This window comes from Euleptes europaea, chromosome 21 (genome assembly GCF_029931775.1).
Source record: "Euleptes europaea isolate rEulEur1 chromosome 21, rEulEur1.hap1, whole genome shotgun sequence".
Lineage (NCBI taxonomy): Eukaryota > Metazoa > Chordata > Lepidosauria > Squamata > Sphaerodactylidae > Euleptes > Euleptes europaea.
The window spans coordinates 11592206-11612585 of NC_079332.1; the positions used below are offsets into that span (position 1 = coordinate 11592206).

At 45.4% G+C, this 20380-nt stretch overlaps 1 protein-coding gene across 2 annotated transcripts in view; it reads left to right on the forward strand.

The window, feature by feature from the left end:
• The window catches only part of USP22 (ubiquitin specific peptidase 22), a 109629-nt gene that overhangs the window by 75980 nt on the left and 13269 nt on the right, over positions 1-20380 (forward strand). For both annotated transcript variants that reach the window (XM_056866367.1, XM_056866368.1), the window contains 4 exons: positions 5652-5821; positions 13463-13610; positions 15922-16027; positions 19170-19328. In XM_056866367.1, the coding sequence (XP_056722345.1) occupies positions 5652-5821; positions 13463-13610; positions 15922-16027; positions 19170-19328 (583 nt within the window). The remainder of the gene's footprint in view (positions 1-5651; positions 5822-13462; positions 13611-15921; positions 16028-19169; positions 19329-20380) is intronic.

The following is a 20380-nucleotide window of genomic DNA, read 5'->3' on the forward strand; positions in this document are numbered from 1 at the left end:
CTGGATTCTTCAATTAAGTCAGCCTCGTTGATGGCCTGTGCCAAGTGTATTTGAATGTGGGCGCAAAACCTGGAGTTGCAGTGTACACACAAACCAACTTTTAAAGTCTTGCAATCATTTACCACAGTAAGGCAGAACAGCTTCCTGCAAATCGCTGAGTGGCATTATAGAACAGAGAGCCCTAAAGGTTGAGCTGGAAACTATAAAACCTATATAAAAATATAATATTCATTATATGATATGCACAATAAGTTTGTTAAAAACACAGGGCCTGGAATACAGGCTACATACAAAAACATCAGAGTAAACTGTTACAAAGATCTCAAACACAGTTGACGATACACTCATTGTAAATGACCAATACTGTACCATACGTGTTTCGGCCTATTGGGTCTTCCTCAGTGGTCATAAATGCAAAACATGATTATTAAAGTCACATCCGGAAATACACCTTACAAGTAGGGTTGCCAGCTTCGGATTGGGAAATACCTGGAGATTTTGGGGCTGGAGCCTGAGGAGGGCAAGGTTTGGAGAGGGGAGGGACTCTAAATGCTATAGAGTCCAATTGCCAAAGTGGCCATTTTCTCCAGGTGAACTGATCTCTGTCACCTGGAGACCTGGAGATAGGGTTGCCAGGTCCCTCTTTGCCACTGGCGGGAGGTTTTTTTGGCAGAGTCTGAGGAGGGCAGGGTTTGGGGAGGGAAGCTGCTTCAATGTCATAGAGTCCAATTGCCAAAGTGGCCATTTTCTCCAGGGGAACTGATTTATGTCGGCTGGAGATCAGTTGCAATAGCAGAAGATCTCCAGCTAATACCTGGAGGCTGGCAACCCTACTCATACCCCAAAAATCTTGTTGGTCTCCATGGAACTACTGGATTCAAATCTTGCTCCTCTAGCACAGACTGGCATGGCACCCCTCTGCATTTAAATTATTGTAAATACTTTGTAAGGTTTATTTCTGAATGTGTCTTTAATAATCAGGTATTTACGGCCACTGAGGCAGGCCCAATACGCCAAAACACGTATTACCTTGTATTGGTCATTTATAATGAGTGCATCATCAACTTTGTCTGAGATCTTTGTAACAGTGTACACTGATGTTTTTGTATGTAGCCTGTTTCCAGACCCTGTGTTTTTAACAGACTTAACTGTGTGTACTATATAAGAAATATAATTATTTTGATATAGATGTTACAGTTTCTGGCTCAACCTTTGAGGCTTCCTGTACCTTTCTGGTTCAGTCCCCCTCCAATTTTTGTTGTTGTTTAAGTGTTATAGAACAGACCATCACGATACCCAGATACCCTTGCGCCATGTTTAATCACAAAATTTTGCATTGGATCCTGTTTTTGTTCTGCACCAGGAATTCTGTATATGGATAGTTTATACCCAGCTCCGTTGAATTTGCCAACACGTGAAGTTTGCCTGTGTTTTCTCATCTAAGGTAAGGAAGGACGGTGTCTTCATTTTGAGATGAACGTATGCATTCTTGATTTGTAATGTTCTGCTGAATTGAACATATGGTTTCTCCTCAGATGGTGGCACCAAGTAAGCTGAAGCTACTCCACCTGGTATAACTCCCTTTGCTTTTCCACCCCACCCCCCAAAGTAAGTCCCAATACTCTAATTTTAAAGCCTCCTTTAAAGACAGTTAAAATATATGATTTTTGGATTTCATTCCGGTTTTTGTGTGTTTCAGGTTTACCCAGGGACCAATCCATCAGACTGACATTTGACAACAATAATCGCCAACCGCTGTATATCTCCCCCTCTCAAAATAACAAGCAGAATAGCTTTTGCAAGCAGGTTAGCCGTTAATAAAATAGATTCTGATTATGAACCCATCACACTTAGTTTTTAGTGGATAGTACTGGGTCAGAACCTAAGTAAAACGGACAGAAATTTCAGCTTAGCTGTGGCCTTTGCACGTATAAAGTGTGACTTGAGTTTGGTTTCCCCTCCTGTAAAAGACTAGAGACCTGCTGGGAGCCAGAGTGGTGCAGTGGTTAAGAGTGGTGGTTTGGAGCAGTGGACTCTGATTTGGAGAACCGGGTTCGATTCCCCACTCCTCCACATGAGTGGCGGATGCTAATCTGGTGAACTGGGTTGGTTCCCCTACTCCTCCACATGAAGCCAGCTGGGTGACCTTGGGCTAGTCACAGCTCTCTCAGCCCCACCTACTTCACAGGATGTATGTTGTGGGGAGGGGAATGGAAGGTGACTATAAGCCGGTTTGAGTCTCCCTTAAGTGGTAGAGAAAGTCGGCATATAAAAACCAACTCTTCTTTTTCTTCTTCAATCAAGGTTCTTATGAGGCTAAATAAGGCAATGGAACAAAATAAGCCTCTCTTAGAAATAGGATGAACCGTAGTTCTATATCAGTAATGGGAGTGATACTGAGAAGATGGACTAATATGTAAAGCAGGCGGAGTCCGTCAATGAGTCACACGCAGTTTTCAATAAATGTATGTCAAAACCTCTATCTGTACAAGTGTTTTGTTTTCACGCAAGTTTCGTGACCCAAGGTTTCCAAAATATGCAAAAGTACATTCCACCTCAGGCTCTGTGGGCAGCAGTGCCTGCCATGTCCCTTAGGTTATGGCCACGGCCTGCAATCAGGGAAAATAATTTCTCAGAGTAGGTCTAGAAACATCTGTAATTTTAAATCAGAATCTCCCTCTGAAGTTAGTAATTTCTAGGAAACTCAACATCGGTCTTTTATTTTCAAGCCCCTGTGGGCAAAGAGACGGTCCACAAATATTTGGCCTTCCCCCCCAAAAGTGAAGACTTTGCATGTGAGACAACATGAACACATGAAGCTCTCTCCGAGCTCTCTCAGCCGCACCTACCTCACAGGGTGTCTGTTGTGGGGAGGGCAAGGGAAGGTGATTGTAAGCCGGTTTGATTCTTCCTTAAGTGGCAGAGAAAGTTGGCATATAAAAAACAACTACTCCTTGCCCTCCCCCTCTTCTTCTTCCTTTTTCCTTCACTGATCTTAGAAGCTATGCAGGATCTGCCCTGGTTCCGTTTGGATGGGAGACCTCCAAGGACTACCGGGGTCATGACATGGAAGCAGGCAATGGCAAATCACCTCCGAATATCTCTGGCCTTGAAAACCCTATGGGGCCGTCGTAAGTCAGCTGTGGCTTGATGACACACACACATAATCATGTGCTCTCACGCTCGTCTTCCACCAGACAGAAAATGCATGCGTGTCAAAACGCTGCCGAAGTGCGTCATTTGCCTTGCGCATCTGAACTGAGTTGTGCACATTCCAGCTGGCGAACGTATTGAGGTAGAATTATGTTCCCTGTTGTGCCTTTTACACACACACACACCCTACACTCGAACCAGAAGAGAAACCTGCACAATCTGTCTTATGTGCTGGAGGAGACTGCAATGAGAAATTGACCATGGGACAAGAGGTTATGGAATAACTAATTCAGTGAGCGTCTCGCTAGATAGGGGAGCGTTGTGAACGGGTAGAAGCAGTAGATCGCTAAAGAGGTGATGTTACGTTGGTAGGATCTGAGTCTGAGAACCCACACACTGAAACTCGGGTCTGCTCTTCAGTTCCACAGTGCTGTATGGTACTTACTCCCAGGTAAGTATCACAGCTTTAAGCATTTTGTGATGGGCCCAGAGAGATGTTGTCTTCACTATTGAGTCACAACAGAATGACAAAAGTTGGAGGAACCCTGACATTACAATCACAATGGCATGGGCATTATCGGCTACCTTCTTTAACGTAGAAAACAGACAAACAATGTGTAGCAAAGGAAACAAATAACCTGTCTGTACCATTTTTGGAAAGAGAGGCTCTTCCTATAATTGAGAACAGCCACGTTGTCATCTGTGCAGGCCTCCCTATCTCCCCTCCCCCATGTTATTTTAGTTAAGTTTATGACCTATGGGGGGGATTGGCTGCAAAAGTTCAGTGGTAATCATCTGTTTTGGTGTCATCTGCTGTTTTTAAATGATTTACGATTGTTTTAGTGATAGGTGTGTCTCAATGAATATTTATTGTGCCCGTTGGCTGGTTTTAATGTGGTTACCTGGCTTCGGCCAGGGATAGAAATTTAAAATAATAAACAAACAAACAAACAAACAAACAAGTTGATGATACAGGCGTGGGACCTAAAAGTTGAGCTGAAAATTATAACAAAATACGGATATTATTTATTATGCAGTGCACACTAAATTGAAAACACTGTGCCTTAAATGTACAGGCTGATCAATGAAAAGAATATATAACATAGTTGCTAATTTTCCAGCATAGTTGATGATAAAAAAATCAATGTAAATAACCAATAAATAGCCCAAATGCGTTTCAGCCTGTGTGGCCTTCGGTGGTCATATATACATTGACATATTTTAGAAACACATCCAGAAATACATATATATAGGGATGCTGTATAGTGATAACCTTCTATATTGTGTGGCTTGTTGTCATTTATTGTTGTAAAACATGGAATTTTCACCATTGAAATTGGCTCACACGGAGGTCTTGTAATGTGTTTCCAATGTCATATGGATATGTGTACCATCAATCAGTGATAAATATTGACCAATGGTATACACATCCATATGACATTGGATGTACATTTAAGGCCCATTTAAGGTACATTTAATTTCATGTACACTGCACAATAAACTGTTCCTCAGTGGAACAGGCTTCCTCGGGAGGTGGTAAGCTCTCCTTCCCTGGAGGTTTTTAAGCAGAGGCTAGATGGCTATCTGTCATCAATGCTGATTCTATGAACTTAGGCAGTTCATGAGAGGGAGGGCATCTTGGCCGTCTTCTGGGCATGGAGTAGGGGTCACTGGGTGTGTGTGTGTGTGTGGGGGAGATCATTGTGAATTTCCTGCATTGTGCAGGGGGTTGGACTCGATGACCCTGGTGGTCCCTTCCAACTCTATGATTCTATGAAATAATATCAGTGTTTTGTTATAATTTTCAGCTCAACTTTTAGGTTCTTTGTCTAGTTAAAGTTGAGTTTTTTGTTCTTCCCTTTTCGTTAGATACAGGCATGGGAACATATTTCGGCTTCACAGTATCTGAGCCCATTTTAACATGCGTCGTCCCCTAGTGGCCAGGAAAATTCGAGCCAGTATTGCCATTAAACCGGACAGTATTTGTATCTGATTTAAATTTATTTTTGTACTTGATTTTATCTGTTTTCTTGTTGAATCTGATTTGATTTTGTCTACTTGATTGTAACGGCCTTTGGCTGTATACAATATATCTGTACCTGAGGACCTTTAACATGCGTCGTGCTGCGTGTACATATTCTAAATGTAATCAGGGCTGTGTTCTTCCCGGCTAATTGATTTGAATAAGCTATTCTTTGGAAAGCATAAATGTTTGTCTGTGTAGATGTATAGCCTGCTACGTCTCAAAAGCTTAGTCTTTGTAGCAAGAGCATTCATCACTCCGTAAAAAGAGAATAAAATGGAAACGTTTTGAGCAGAAAGGGCGACAACTTTGGATGCATTTGGAACAATATCTGTCTGAGAGGAGAGAAGTTCCTCAGTTGGCGTTGACACGTGCTAAATATTATAGTCTGTTTCTCCTTCTTAAATGAAGTAAACTATAGTTGCATACAGAGCAGTAATTATTTTTCCCCTCCTCCCCTTTCTGTTTTTTATAGGTCTCAGAGGGCTAATCAATCTTGGGAACACGTGTTTTATGAACTGTATTGTCCAAGCACTTACCCACACTCCACTACTGCGAGATTTCTTCCTCTCCGACAGACACAAATGTGAAATGCAAAGTCCCAGCTCATGTCTGGTCTGTGAAATGTCTACGCTTTTTCAGGAGGTGAGTCGTTTGTTCTTTTCTCTCTCTCTCTCATAACTTGCAAGTTGCATGTTCATGTGTCCTGGTTTATATCGTTTAGCAACCTTAAGTTTCATTTCTCACACTCTGTGCAGGCATCACAACTAACCGTGGTTTTGTGCCAACCCCAGGACAGTACCCTGGCTATATTTTCACTCCTCCTGTCTCTGTGGTGCGGTGGCATAACCACTGGAGGCAGAACAGTCTGCCCTAAACACGGTTTGTCCATTCATGCATCATTCTACACAGCAATTTGTATGAACCGTGGTTTGGCAGTCCATTTCAAACTGTGGCTTCTGATTTTTTTGATTGGCCATTTAGTCACAGACCACCAGGCCAAACCATAGTTAAATCTTTAACCTTTTATGGCATATTGTCTGAATTGAGCTTTAGGAGAGCCAGCGTGGTGTAGGGGTTAAGAGTGGTGGTTTGGAGCGGTGGACTCTGATCTGGAGAACCGGGTTTGATTCCCCACTCCTCCAACATGAGTGGCGAAGGCTAATCTGGTGAACGGGATTTATTTCCCTGCTCCTACATATGAAGCCAGCTGGGCAACCTTGGGCTAGTCACAGTTCTCTCAGCCCCACCTACCTCACAGGGTGCCTGTTGTGGGGAGGGGAAGGAAAGGTGATTGTAGGCCAGTTTGAGTCTTCCTTAAGTGGTAGAGAAAGTCGGCATATAAAAACCAACTCTTCTTCTTTATTGGTGTAGGGTGTCGGCCTTAGTAGTAATCACATTAAAAAAACCAATAAGGATATCATAACTGTAGTATAAGGTGGGATGCTGTGGCGTAAGGTAGAACATGTCTGTGCTCCTAGCTTTTCATTAGTCACGCTGAATAGAAGCTGCTCTTGTGATCTGCATTTTCTTGCAGGGAAAATACATAGGTATTGTCTCGGCAGGTGTTCTTGTTCACACAGTGAATTTCCTAGTGCTATAACAGAGTTAAATACTAATTAGGAGAAAGGTACCTTGTTCTGGTTATAGACTCATTCCCTCTTTACTGGGAAGAAACAGGGAAGGGATATAGTGAACCCTTCAGGGAAATTGCGGCAGGATTATTCTCTCCAGGATCACCACCCTGGGGTCCCTCGCTGAAAATAGCAGGGTGTCACTCTGCCTATTAGCATTACCTGTTTCGTGTAGGAGTGCCACTTTGTCTACAAAATTCTATTTTGTAAAGCTGTTTGCTTCCCCCTCCAAAAGGCAGGCTTGAAATTACCATGTAATTTCCAGCAGAAATAATATGCCTTGACTAGATGGCTTATTTCATTTATTTCCTGTAGTAATAAAGGCACGTGAACGTGTTGGTGTGATTTCGCCATGCATGTAAAGGAAGGTTGATTTAGTCTCCTGACAGGAGAATGCCGTTCAAAAGAAATGTCGATGCACAGTTAGAGCTTGGTTGGGAGCAACCAAAAACCTTTCCGAACCACTGTGAATACCTTTTAACTATCAATCTAAAATTGCCCAAGAATAATAGTTCTTAGTGGCTTTTAAGCGAATCGCATAATATGGCTGTTAGACATTGAAATGAAAGTTTATATATGTGTGTGTGTGACTGTTTAGAATACTCTTTGGAGAGCCAGAAGACAAAACGAAGCCAGATGGATGCTCATAGGGCAGAAGTAAGTAGGAAAGGGAGGCGGGACACAGTTATTTTATGTAAATCCTTCCCATCCTCCATGGAGTTCTGAACATAGAGACAGCAGCCACTCATGGGATGGGTATCAGGGAATTACCCCAGCATCAACCCCCGAGTGCTGCTGGAGGCGGCATGTTGCCCCCTACCCTTAACAGAGGATGGTGGGGGTTGGCAACAGAACTGTTGTGCCAGGGCTGTAGAAGACAAAGAAGAGTTGGTTTTTATACCCCACTTTTCTCTATCAAAAAGAGCCTCAAAGCGGCTTACAATCACCTTCGTTTACTCTTCCCACAGTAGGCACCTGGTGAGGCAGGTGGGGCTGGGAGAGTTCAGAGAGAACTTCCTCATGTGGAAGAGTGGGGAAACCAACCCGGTTCCCCAGATTAGCATCCACCACTCATGTGGAGGAGTGGGGAAATCAAACCTGGTTCTCCAGATTAGAGTCCACCACTCTTAACCACTACACCACGCTGGCCTGGTTAACATCAGAGGTATATAGTCAAACCATAGTTTAGCTTCTCTGTCCCCTAAGATTGTTTATACCAGTGAGACTCTCCTCTCGCCTTGCAAGCAGGGCAGTTACAAAAGTTGGGAATGAGGTATAACATTTATCCATTACAAGTATAACCACGTTGATGTAAATCCTTTGCAAATTCAGGTCATGGTTTTGTATCCAGTCCTTAACGTCGGCTTAAATATTTAGGCATTGTCTATGTCTGCTTTGGGCCGCTGTGATCAGGACAAGAAGACGCCAAATAGCATTCTCTTTATCTAGGGAGAGATTCTCTTAAGTAGAATAATATTTGTGTTTTCTTTTTGCCCTATGAAGTAAGCGAGTGGGCCTGACAGCTATAACCGTGTCGGTCCCTTCTCACATTCTGGGAACCAGATACTACTCTTTGTAACATGGAGCTGGTTTAAACAAACAAACAAAAAATAATTAAAAACTGTAGAATTATCTCACCAAGTCGAATCATTTTAATGACCTTTTTCTGCACCCGCTTGCCAGCCAAGTGACATTACTGAAGTGGTGTGGTTCCCGAGGGGAATACGTTTCAGAATTACTGTTCTTTTGTGATGTGATTGACAAGTCATCTCTGAAATACAAGCAGCCCAGGGACTATGAGAAATGTACAAACACACAGTTGCTGCATAAAAGCGTATTAGCTCGTTGCCCATCCACCTCAGCTCAGTTTCCCCAAGGGGATTTGGAGCAACAGGGTGTGAACGGTGCGTTATGCACAGTTTGTGGGGATAGTAAAAAATGTGTAAGAGAACACACCTTCATTCTTGGTTATTTGTTAACTTCCCTGTACTACAAGATCATCAAACACACATTTCATGTTGTTTGGCCATTAGATGTTGCCCTCTCTTGATTGTACCTTATTTCCCCCCCCCACCGCTGCCCTAATGCCAACTTTAAGAATTAATTCAGGCATCTTTGTCCTTACCTCACAGGGAAATCCCCACGGAAACTCGCTGGGTGACCTGGGTCCAGTCACACACCTACCTCACAGGGTTGTTGTGAGGATAAAATGGAGGAGAGTGATGTAAGCCTCTTTGGGTTCCCTGTTGGGGAGGAAGGCGAGGCAGGAATGAAATAAATAAATACAATCTGAATTGTAGGTAGCGTGCTTCGAGGAATCAGTCATGCAACACAAAAAAGTGCTTTCTTGTAACCTTTGACCTCAAGTGTGCATTTGGGGAAATGTTTGTTTGATCAGAAAGAATGAGGAACTTGGAAGGGAGGCTTGGTAGAGAAATTCTGGTGGATCTGACGTGTGCTTGTACTCTAGCAGCCTTGGACATACAAGTTGGTATATGCTTAGAAAGAGTGTGGAAATTCTGTGGCACACAGCTGACTTTCCATGTTTTCTGCCAATGATACTAAGAAGTAGAAGAGTTGGTTTTTACATGCCAACTTTCTCTGCCACTTAAGGAAGAATCAAACCGGCTTACAGTCACCTTCCCTTCCCCTCCCCACAACAGACACCCTGGGGCTGAGAGAACTATGACTAACCCAATGTCACCCAGCTGGCTTCATGTGTAGGAGTGGGGAAACCAACCCGGTTCACCTGATTAGCCTCCGCTGCTCATGTGGAGGAATGGGGAATCAAACTCAGTTCTCCAGATCAGAGTCCATCGCTCCAAACCACTGCTCTTAACCACTACACCATGCTGGCTAACTCTTTTGTATGTATTTGCTTATTTTGCACCGTTTTATTTGGCTTTCATTTTGTCCTGGGAATCAGCAAAACAACAACCGAAAATCCTATGCATTGCGCAAAATTCCATCCCCAGAACCCTTCTGTTTGTACCCGCTGCCTACAGAGGTGAGAAGGGTGGTGAACAGAGACAGGGCTTTTTCAGTGGTGGCACTTTGCGTTTGACTCGCCCTCGTTGAGGCTCGGCTGGTGCCGCGTTTACTGCCCTTTAGGCACCAGGCCAAGCCATTTCTCTTTACCTGGCCATCGTGATTGAAGTATTCCATCTTTTTTAGCTGTTTTCAGCTAGTTTTATGGTTTCTAGCCTGCAGGCTGTTCTATGGCTATCATGCTTAATGTTGTGTTTATGGCTTGTTCTGATGCTGGCAGTCCTTGTTTTTATAATTTCTTTGCATTTGTTTTGCTTATCTGTTGCAAACAATGTACACAAAGGGCTGGAATCACACTCAAGCTCCTCTAAGGGAGGTGGAGGGAGGGAGGTCTAAATGAAACACGCAGGCATGGTGGCTAGACCCATACAGCAGTGCTTATTCTCATCCGGGGCACGTCTCCAGGCGCAGTCGGTGGGATGCCTGCGTACCTTCTGCATGGTATCAGTGAGTAATTTGAGAGAGCTGCTGCTTTAAGATTCCTTTTCTTCCTAACGAAGCACTAAATAATATAAAGTGGGGCAGCTGCGGTGGAGTAATTCTAGCAAGTGCCATCGGGTAGAGTGACCAGATAGGGTTGGGGGCTAATTGCACGGAGCGGCGGGCACCAAGGAGTTTTATTGCTGCGGTTCCTTTAATTATGTCGTCGACGGTTGCTTTGTTGGCAGATTTCAGTTACCACGCCTGGGCTACAGTCCCTCGGTGTCGTTCTCGTTGGCATCCAAGAGTTGCCTTTATTGATCCTATCCGCCTTGTTGCAGTTGCAGCAGTGGGGTCCCTTGCCAAAAATATACGCGTAGCTCGGCAAGGAGAGGAACTTTCTGTGTTGCGTGTACTGTGTTGATGCTTGGGCAAACCTCAAAGAGGCAAGCGAGAGAGGCTGCATCTCTCCCCCAGAAAGATTATTGAGCAAGTATTTTGCCCATCTACATGATGTCAGTTGTGTAGCCCGGAAATGATGTCAGTCAGGTGTGTAGCCCAGAAATGATGTCAGTTGGTATGTAGCCCGGAAATGATGTTGGTCGGTGTGTGTTCTCTCTGTCACGTGTCACTGTATTCTGTGGCCTGGGGAAACCTGGGAGGGATCATTGCCTTGTGAAGAAGCCGTCAGACAGGCAACGGCTTCCCTGCGTTCCTGGCAAGAGCAGCATTACACACAGCGGGAATTGCAAGGAATGCCCTAGGGAAACTGCTTGCCTTTTCCATGCACCTACTGTGAAAATGGGCCAGATGAGTCCCAGCGGCCCACCTGGGACTGCCATGTGTAATTGGCAGCTGCACCAGTCCAATAGAATAAAACAAAATACAAGAAGTGTGGTGGTCTGGTCTTCTAAAAAAACACCGGCAGCCAGGTTTGAAGTCAAAGCACATTTTCAAAGGGAAGATAACGCGCTTTGGCGTTTCAAAGAAATCTAAGCATACCAATATCCCCCTGGGGGGGCTGAACGCCTTTGTCTTAGTTTTTTTTAAAAAAACCTATCATGCTTTGTCTGCTCTTCATGGGGTTGTGAATTCAGTGAGAGAGTAGGACAAGTCGGCAGGTGTGACTGGTGTGCGACCAGGTGTTCTCCCCCCTCCCCCTCAGAATGGGAGTCAGCCTAGCCACCTGCTGGCCGTTCTCTTGCCTGTTTGCTGCACTTGGAATACGGACCTCGGTGGGCGCTCCTGTGTTTGGTTAACTGGAGCAGGTGACCAGATATGGCATGGACCCCCGGGAATGGCAGCCCAACGCCTCTTCTGTAGCAAAGCTATGGAATACCTCCGTTTCACAGGCCCTGCGGGATTCTTTGAGATCTCGCAGGGGCCCTGGTCTCGTTGGAGAGGGAGTTCCACCAGGCTGGGGCCAGAGCCGAGAAAGCCCTGGCCCTAATCGAGGACAGCTGGACAATCTTTGGGCTAGGGACCACCAGGAGGTTGTTATTAGCAGAACGTAATGCTCTCTGAGTACCCAGCTTGCTGGGGGTAAAGGGAAGATGACTGGGGAAGGCACTGGCAAACCACCCCGTAAAAAAACAAAGTCTGCCTAGTAAACGTCGGGATGTGACGTCACCCCATGGGTCAAGAATGACCTGGTGCTTGCACTGGGGACCTTTACCTTTACCTTTAATGCTCTCTGGGGGGTATACCAGGAGAGGCGAATGGGGAACAAGTTCTTCAAAAGCCATTGTTGGGCACCAGGGGTTCCGTGTCAGGAACTACCACTATATATCACTGAGTGGGGAGGGGCTTGACCCAGTAGTGCCCTTTTTTCATTCTGATTTGCGTGGTACGTAAAAATGCCCATAGCTACCATATTCCATTCGTATCTCCCAAGAGCCCAGTGGGAGTGTGTGCCCCTGTGGGACCAGTGAAATTGAAGATTCTAGCCATATTATTCTTAGGTGTAACTATCATAAATAAGGACATTAGACAGAAGTTGATTCATCCACTTGTGAACCTTTGGGAGTTTGTCTCAGAAGAAGAAATGAAATTTCCTCTGTGGGAAAGGGACACTTTTAGTCTTTCCCAAGTCGCTAAATTTTGCTCACTGGCAATTAAGATTGAGAGAGATGACTAATGGTAATGTCAATACTGGACACAGTTAACTCTTATGTAAATTTTAGGACAAGGTTTTTAAATGTAACTATTTTGTCATTTAATATACTTCTGCTAAGTTACGGAGATTTGATACCTATCCTTTTAAAATCCTGTCTAAGATTATAATTGTTTACTTTGTTCTGGCAAAAGCTGTAAATAAATTATTCATCCATCCATCCATAATTTAAAAACAAAAGCATTTTGTTCAAGATCCACCCATCATTGAAATCCAAATGAGAGAAATCCAAATTTTAGAGATCTCTAAAGGAGCCCCGTGGTGCAGAGAGGTAAGCAGCAGTACTGGAGTCAAAAGCTCTGCTAACCACCTGAGTTCGATCCCGGCGGAAGTCAGTTTCAGGTCGCCGGCTCAAGGCCAACTCAGCCTTCCACCTTTCCATGGTCAGTGAAATGTATAGACGACTGGGGAAGACAATGGCAAACCACCCCGTAAACATAGTCTGCCTAGTATATATCATCATGTGACGTCACCCCATGGGTCAGTGATGAACTGGTGCTTGCACAGGGGACTGTGTGTGTGTGTGTGTGTGTGTGTGTGTGTAAAGTGCTGTTAAGTCGCAGCCAACTTATGGCAACCCCTTTTGGGGTTTTCATGGCAAGAGACTAACAGAGGTGGTTTGCCAGTGCCTTCCTCTGCACAGCAACCCTGGTATTCCTTGGTGGTCTCCCATCCAAATACTAACCAGGGCTGACCCTGCTTAGCTTCTGAGATCTGACAAGATCAGGCTAGCCTGGGCCATCCAGGTCAGGGCTGCACAGGGGACTACCTTTACCTTTAAAGGAAGCCACGACCCTCAATCTGCAAGACCTGAGCAAGGCTGTTTTACAACAAGACATTTTGGAGGTCATTCATTCATAGGGTCTCCATAAGTCGGAAGCGACTTCACGGCACTTCACACGTATGCACACACAAATCTAAACGAGAGATTTCTGTATGTTTTAGAGGCTGAAGGATAATATTTTGAATGGGATTTATTTGTTTTTCTTTTCCTTTCCCCATCCCGAGCAGTTCTACTCTGGGCACCGATCTCCTCACATTCCATATAGGTTACTGCACCTGGTATGGACGCACGCACGGCATTTAGCAGGGTATGAGCAACAGGACGCGCACGAGTTCCTCATTGCTGCGTTAGATGTGCTGCATCGACACTGCAAAGGTGAGGCTTTTCCCTTTGGCGCCTCTGGGAATGCTCTTCCAACGGGACGAGTCACTGTCACCTGCCACCCGCTGAATCGGTCCCTCGGTCCCTCAAGGTCCATGTTGTCTGTTCAGACGGGCAGCGGCTCTCCAGGGTCTCAGGGTCTTTCACATCATTTACTGCCTGGAGAAGCCGGGGATTAAACCTGGGACCTTCTGCGGGCAAAGCAGAGGCTCTTCAACCAAGCTACAGCTCAGATCCATTAATTGAATCATCAGAGTGATACCGTCATTCCCCCCCCTCCTCTCCTTTGTACCTAAAGTATTTTCTTGCTGCCCTCTTTGTTTTTGGGGCACACTGATTAAAGTAATCCATTTGCCATGTGAAGTGATAGAAAGTCACCTTATACTGAGTCAGACTGTTAACTTTTAGGGGCTTTCCTGGGTCTCAAGGCATTCCTGATATGCTGATTGGGGGCCCCCTCACCCAAAGTCATTTTTGATAAAAGCACAAATACCTTATTGACTTGAGAGGAAAACACCCCCCCCCAGGTGTTATATATATTTTATTAATTACCACTGTCCATTCTTGTAACTTGTATGCAAACCTAAGATAACCCCCTTTTTTCCCTTTGAGTAAATACAGTATCACAGACTTCTGCTGGCTGTCGTACACAATCCTAACCCCTTACATGTAAGCGTATAAACTCGGATATTTGAAGCCATTCAGTCTTTATATTTAGGTGGAAACGAGTGCTATAGAGCATGTGCATAGAGAAATTGCTACTGCATTTTCCCTAATTGACAGGAGCCAGGCTTTTAAAGTGGCCGAAAGTAGCCTATTTCTCCCTTCACACACCTGCATCACACGTAATCGCCGGAACTTCTCTTTCAGCGGCCTAATAACACCATTTTCTCCCCGCGACTGCTTTCCGTGTGGACATGTTGCTAGTTGGCGGTAATCTCCTGGGCTTTTCCTGCCCAGATGCCACGGGAAAGCCCTCACGAGCTGGGCAATGCCTTCCTTTCCCCTAACCGCTTGATGTGGCTGTGGTAAACAATGAGAGACAGCCCCCTCCCCCACAACTGAGCCTAATTGACTTGGGTAATTGAAAAGGGAGTAACTTTATCCTCCTGTGGGCAGGAAGGGCTGTCTGTTGCGAGTCTCCAACGGGGACAATACCTGCGGGCCACCGACAAAGCGAAAAGACCGTTTGGTTGGCTTCTGCATAGTGATGGCAGAACACAAAGAACGGGGGTGGGGGGAATGTGTAGTTTTAAAGATGCCGTAAAATAAGGGGCATCAAAGTGTTTAAAGAGGTCCTCGTGACCCCCTTTCTATATCTCCACAGCCAAAGCAGCCCTATTAACTTCTGCCTGACTTCTTATAAGGAAACAGTGGACCTCTTGTGCGCAACTGAGAATTCACCAAACTCACGTCTCAACACAGGCTCAAGTTTTAAACCCTGTTGCTCTGTTAACGAAATAGTTCACCAGTGAAACACACACACCCATGTTCCTTGCTTGTCACACTGTTGCACGGGGCCGTATGACCATCTTGCGCCCAGTTGCAGGCTTTCTCCGTCATTCCCCCAACGCTCTGGGAAGGTGTATGTTGGAAGTTAAGGGTGTGCCCTCATCTCTAAAACTGGGGAGGGGGCGTGGCTCAGTGGTAGAGCATCTTCTTGGCATGCAGAAGGTCCCAGGTTCAATCTCTGGCATCTCCAGTTAAAGGGACCATGCAAGTAAGTGATGTGAAAGACCCCTAGCCTGAGACCGTGGAGAGCCACTGCTGGTCTGAGTAGACAATGGTGACTTTGATGGTCCAAGAGTCTGACTCAGTATAAGGCAGCTTCATGTGTTATTCCAGAGGGGTGTTTTTGGGTGCCACCATATGACCATGTGGATAAATGGGGCATTGGCTGGCCTGTTACTTTTACCTTGGCATGCGACTTCCTGTGCAGTGTTTCATGATAATACCTTATTTTATATGTTGTCTGTATACATCTAACACGCCCCCAGGCCCCTTCTTAAGAGGAAAAGGCGGGTACAAAGATTTAAGATAAACGAACCCACTCTTGTGTGCTTTCGACTTCAATGCAACTAAAGCAATAACGCAAAAGCAACCTTGTCACTGCGTCTTTTGTATTCCTGCGTACGCTTTCCCCCTTTACTCCTTGGTTTTCTTATACACGCCATACCTACAAGGTAAAGAATGACTTAGTCCTCGATGGTCCTTTGCAGTATAACACGAAGGTCTTTTGTACACACCTGCCTGGGTAGGTTAGGAGGGTCTTGTGACCCAGTCCTGTTCATTTCCTGTTCTTCAGGTGACGATAACGGGAAGAAAGCCAACAACCCCAACCACTGTAACTGCATCATAGACCAAATCTTCACTGGTGGACTTCAGTCTGACGTCACTTGCCAAGTCTGCCAGTAAGTATTTCATTCTAATCGAAAGAAGAAGAGTTGTTGTTTTTATATGCCGACTTCCTCTGCCACTTAAGGAAGGATCAAACCGGCTTACAGTCATCTTCCTTTCCCCTAACCGCTTGATGTGGCTGTGGTAAACAATGAATTCACCTGCTTTTGAAGCTCAGGTCCTTAGCAACAAAGTGTACTTTTTTATATCCTCCCTGTGAAAACAAAGATTATTTTTAATGGCTACTTCAGCGGTGTATCCTTTTGGGGTGCGATGCTCCAGTGGAGACTTGGCTTTGCAGCGTTTCCATAAGTAGGGTTGCTTGCTCCGGGTTGGGAAATACCTGAAGATTTTGGGGGTGGAGCCTAAAGAGGGTGGGGTTTGGAGAGGGGAGGGACTTCAATGCCATAGAGTCCAATTGCCCAGGCGCCCCTTTTCTCCAGGGGAACTGATATCTGTCGCCTGGAGATCAGTTGTAACAGCGGGAGATCTCCAGACACCAACTGGAGCTTGGCAACCCTAATGGTAAGAGGCCCAGTCTCCATCTGCAGCGGAGGAAGGGGGTCGAATGGGCTGTACCACTCCATGCCGCAGGGGCAGAAAGTCACATTTGTAATGTACCACCATGCAGAACGTGCCTTCCAAATTAAAAATGACAACAACACACCGGGGAGCGTGGTTCTAGCCTTCCCCTTCACAAGCCGTGCTAGTTGCATGGTTACTGGGAATTATTAATGGAAGGAACGTGTGAAAACTGAAATTTCACGCTTTCCCTCCATTAGGGAAAGTAGTGCAGTGTGCCACCTCGTTGTGCTCCATGTGTAGAGCAGACCTGAGCTGGCTGGAAACAGAAGAACTCTTCTGGGCAAACGGAAATTTTCCTGTGCAGACAGACAAAAAATGACCACAAGAGGCAACAACGCTGTGCTGCTTGAAACCCCCTGTCCCTCTCCAACACTGATTTTCCTCCAGCGCCTCTGACAAAGGGAGCTTTGACTCTCGAAAGCTTAGCTGGAGAGCCAGCGTAGTGTAGTGGTTAAGAGCGGTGGTGTGGAGTGGTGGAGTCTAATGGGGCGAACCGGGTTTGATTCCCCACTCTTCCACATGAGAGGCGGACGCTAATCTGGTGAACCAGGTTGGTTTCCCCACTCCTCCACATGAAGCCAGCTGGGCAATCTTGGACTGGTCACAGCTCTCTCAGCCCCACCGACCGCACAGGGTGTCTGTTGTGGGGAAGGGAAGGTGATTTTCAGCTGGTTTGATTCTTAAGTGGTAGAGAAAGTCAGCATATAAAAACCAACTTACTTCCTTCCTTCTTAAAAGGTAAAGGTAGTCCCCTGTGCAAGCACAGGGTCATTACTGACCTATGGGGTGACATCACATCCCGACATTCACTAGGCAGACTGTTTATGGGGTGGTTTGCCATGGCCTTCTCTAGTCGTCTACACTTTACCCCCCAGCAAGCTGGGTACTCGTTTTACCAACCTCGGAAGGATGGAAGGCTGAGTCAACCTTGAGCCAGCTACCTGAAACCAACTTCTGTCGGGATCGAACTCAGGTTTTGAGCAGAGCTTGGACTGCTGTCCCGCAGCTTACCACTCTGCTCCACGGGGCTCTTGAAAGCTTAGACCTTCGCTGTGTGAACCTGGGGCCGGTCACACCCTCTCAGCCTAACCTGCCTCCCAGGGTTGTTGTGAGGATAAAATGGGGGAGAGGAGAGCGATCTGAGCCCCTTTGAGACCCCCACTAGGGAGAAAGGTGGGATATAAATAAAACAAAATATATAAACACAAGACTTCCCCATTCCATCGTCTCTGGCAAACTCTGTGGGCTAGAAATGTGTTTTTAAATAAAGGCTGGAGTTCTCGGAACTCTGAGGAATGCGGCACAACTGGAAAACATCTGGCAGATTTACACCTTGTGCGTGCGATTGCTTTAAATTCCCATAAATTCTGAATTTGGCTTGCTAAATATAGCTGTCCTGACGGAAGTGCTTTCTACAGATTTAGCACCCTCTAGAGGTGGAAGGACCAGGTTTTTTTCCAAGTAAACACAACCTAAAAGAGGGTTGTTCTCCACGTTCATTTGTTAAGAGATGGAAAAAGTCACATAGAATCATAGAGTTGGATGGGACCACCAGGGTCATCTAGTCCAACCCCCTGCACAATGCAGGAAATTCTCATCTGCCTCCCCCCCACACACCCAGTGACCCCTACTCTTATGCCCAGAAGATAGCCAAAAAAGCCCTCCAGGATCCCTGGCCTGGAGGAAAATTGTATGCTGACCCCAAAGTGGCGATCGGCATTACCCTGGGCAAGTAAGAAAGGGCCACGAGAGCCAAATACTGACACAACCCTTCCTGCCCTTAAAAGTTTCACCACCAGGAGATTTTTCCTTCCCAATTTTCACTTGGCCTTGTGAAAGCATCTTCATCCGATAAGGCCACGTGACAATACCAATACCAAAAACCTTTAATGGCATAAAGTATACAAGTCAAACTATTAAAAATATTGCATAAAAGGCCAAATTATATTAGTTATGGTACAATATTAATCTCTGAGTTTTGTCATATTGCACTTTAAAACCCCCCTCATTATTTTAAGTTTATTTTATAATGACAACAACAACAACAAAAGGTTAAACATCGTACCATCGAGATATGTTTCAATACTCGGTTCCAATATCTGTTCTAATATTATACATCAGTACTTTTTTACAGAAATCGTGCTATTTGTTATGTTCACTTAGCAGAACTTAATAAATGCAAATCATTCGATAGTTTCGTGGGCATTGTTTACTTCGTGATGCCCCCTTTCCCACATATTCTAGAAAAGGCATCCATCTATTTAAAAAGTTTGTAGAGTAAGATAAGTTATTTATTTCTTTGAGTTGTGAAGATACCTTATCTAAGGTTCCACACTGTCTCCTACCACGTCATATTGCACTTTTATGAGACTCTGAAAGAATTTGGCCAGGTCATGTGACATATGCTAGAAGGGAATCCATTTTACGTACAGTTTTTAACCATAGTTGGGACTCTTTTCACTGGGACCACGTTATTACGCAGCAATTCTAAGTGCTTTCCACTTCAGAAGCGGACGTGCCGGTTGGCCGTGTCAGTTGGTGGGTAAACTTTGTTTTCTCTTCTCTCCCCAGCGGTGTTTCCACGACGATAGACCCGTTCTGGGACATCAGTTTGGACTTACCGGGCTCCTCCACCCCGTTTTGGCCTCTGAGCCCGGGCAGTGACGGCAGTGTGGTGAACGGGGAGAGCCACATGTCAGGAACCACCACCCTCACAGACTGCTTGCGAAGGTACACACTGTGGCCGGCGGCGTTGGTGCCCGGAGAGAATCTTAACGTCCCCCCCTGCTGTCCACAGACGAGCAGTGTTTTCACGGGCAAATGGCCAAGGAAGAAAGCGGCACCTCGACTGCAGTGTTAACTGCTGAATCATCTTGCAGAGCCGTTCTGTTCGTTTGCGGGGGGGGGGGGGAGAAGAGAGAGAGAGAGAGGGAGAGCAGCTCAAAATAAAAGCTGTGTAGCATAAGCAGATGCTGGTGGAGATTCGAGGGAAGCGGCCCCACCCGCTGACCCTTTGGCTAGCTTTCCCATGGGTAGGATTCAACACAGTATTCCCAATGATAAGTTGATGCGTCATAGGTTTTTGTTTGTGGCAACACGCTTTCTTCTTGGGATGATTGGTTGAGACCTAAAGGGGTGTGAGGGCACTCCTGAAAGTGGGATCTCCCTCCCGCCAACTCTTCCTGCACCCATGGAGACCGTATGTGATGAAACAGAAGAATAGTTTGTGTCTTCACTTTAAACTGCCAGTACTTAAATAATTCCTTTCCTTTTATCCCTTAGAAGCTCCTTGATCCACTGATCTTGAGCAGCGTAATTTTAAATCTAATGTTTGAGGGATATAAGGACTGAAAGCACTTAAATAATAGAAAATGTGCAAGAGTCTAGTAGCACATTAAAAGACTAATAAAATTTCTGGAAGGGTAGGAGCTTTCATGAGTCACAGCTCACTTCTTCAGAAAAGAGCAAGAGTCCAGCAGCACCTTAAAAGACAAACAACATTTCTGGCAGGGTATGAGCTTTCGTGAGTCACAGCTCGCTTCTTCAGATACAGCTAGAAAGTGACTCCATCTGTCCCTTAAGTAGAGAAGAGTGAATGCAGACACCCAATGGCAATAGCAGGTAAATGACAATCACAGGTAAATGACGCTAGCTGGCGTGATTGGATTAGGTGTGATTTGCAGAGGGGTGGTAGGCGTGGAGAAATCAGCATTGGTAATGAGACAGGAATCCCAGGTCTCTGTTCAATCCAGGATAATGCATTGTCTTGAGCTTCATTATTA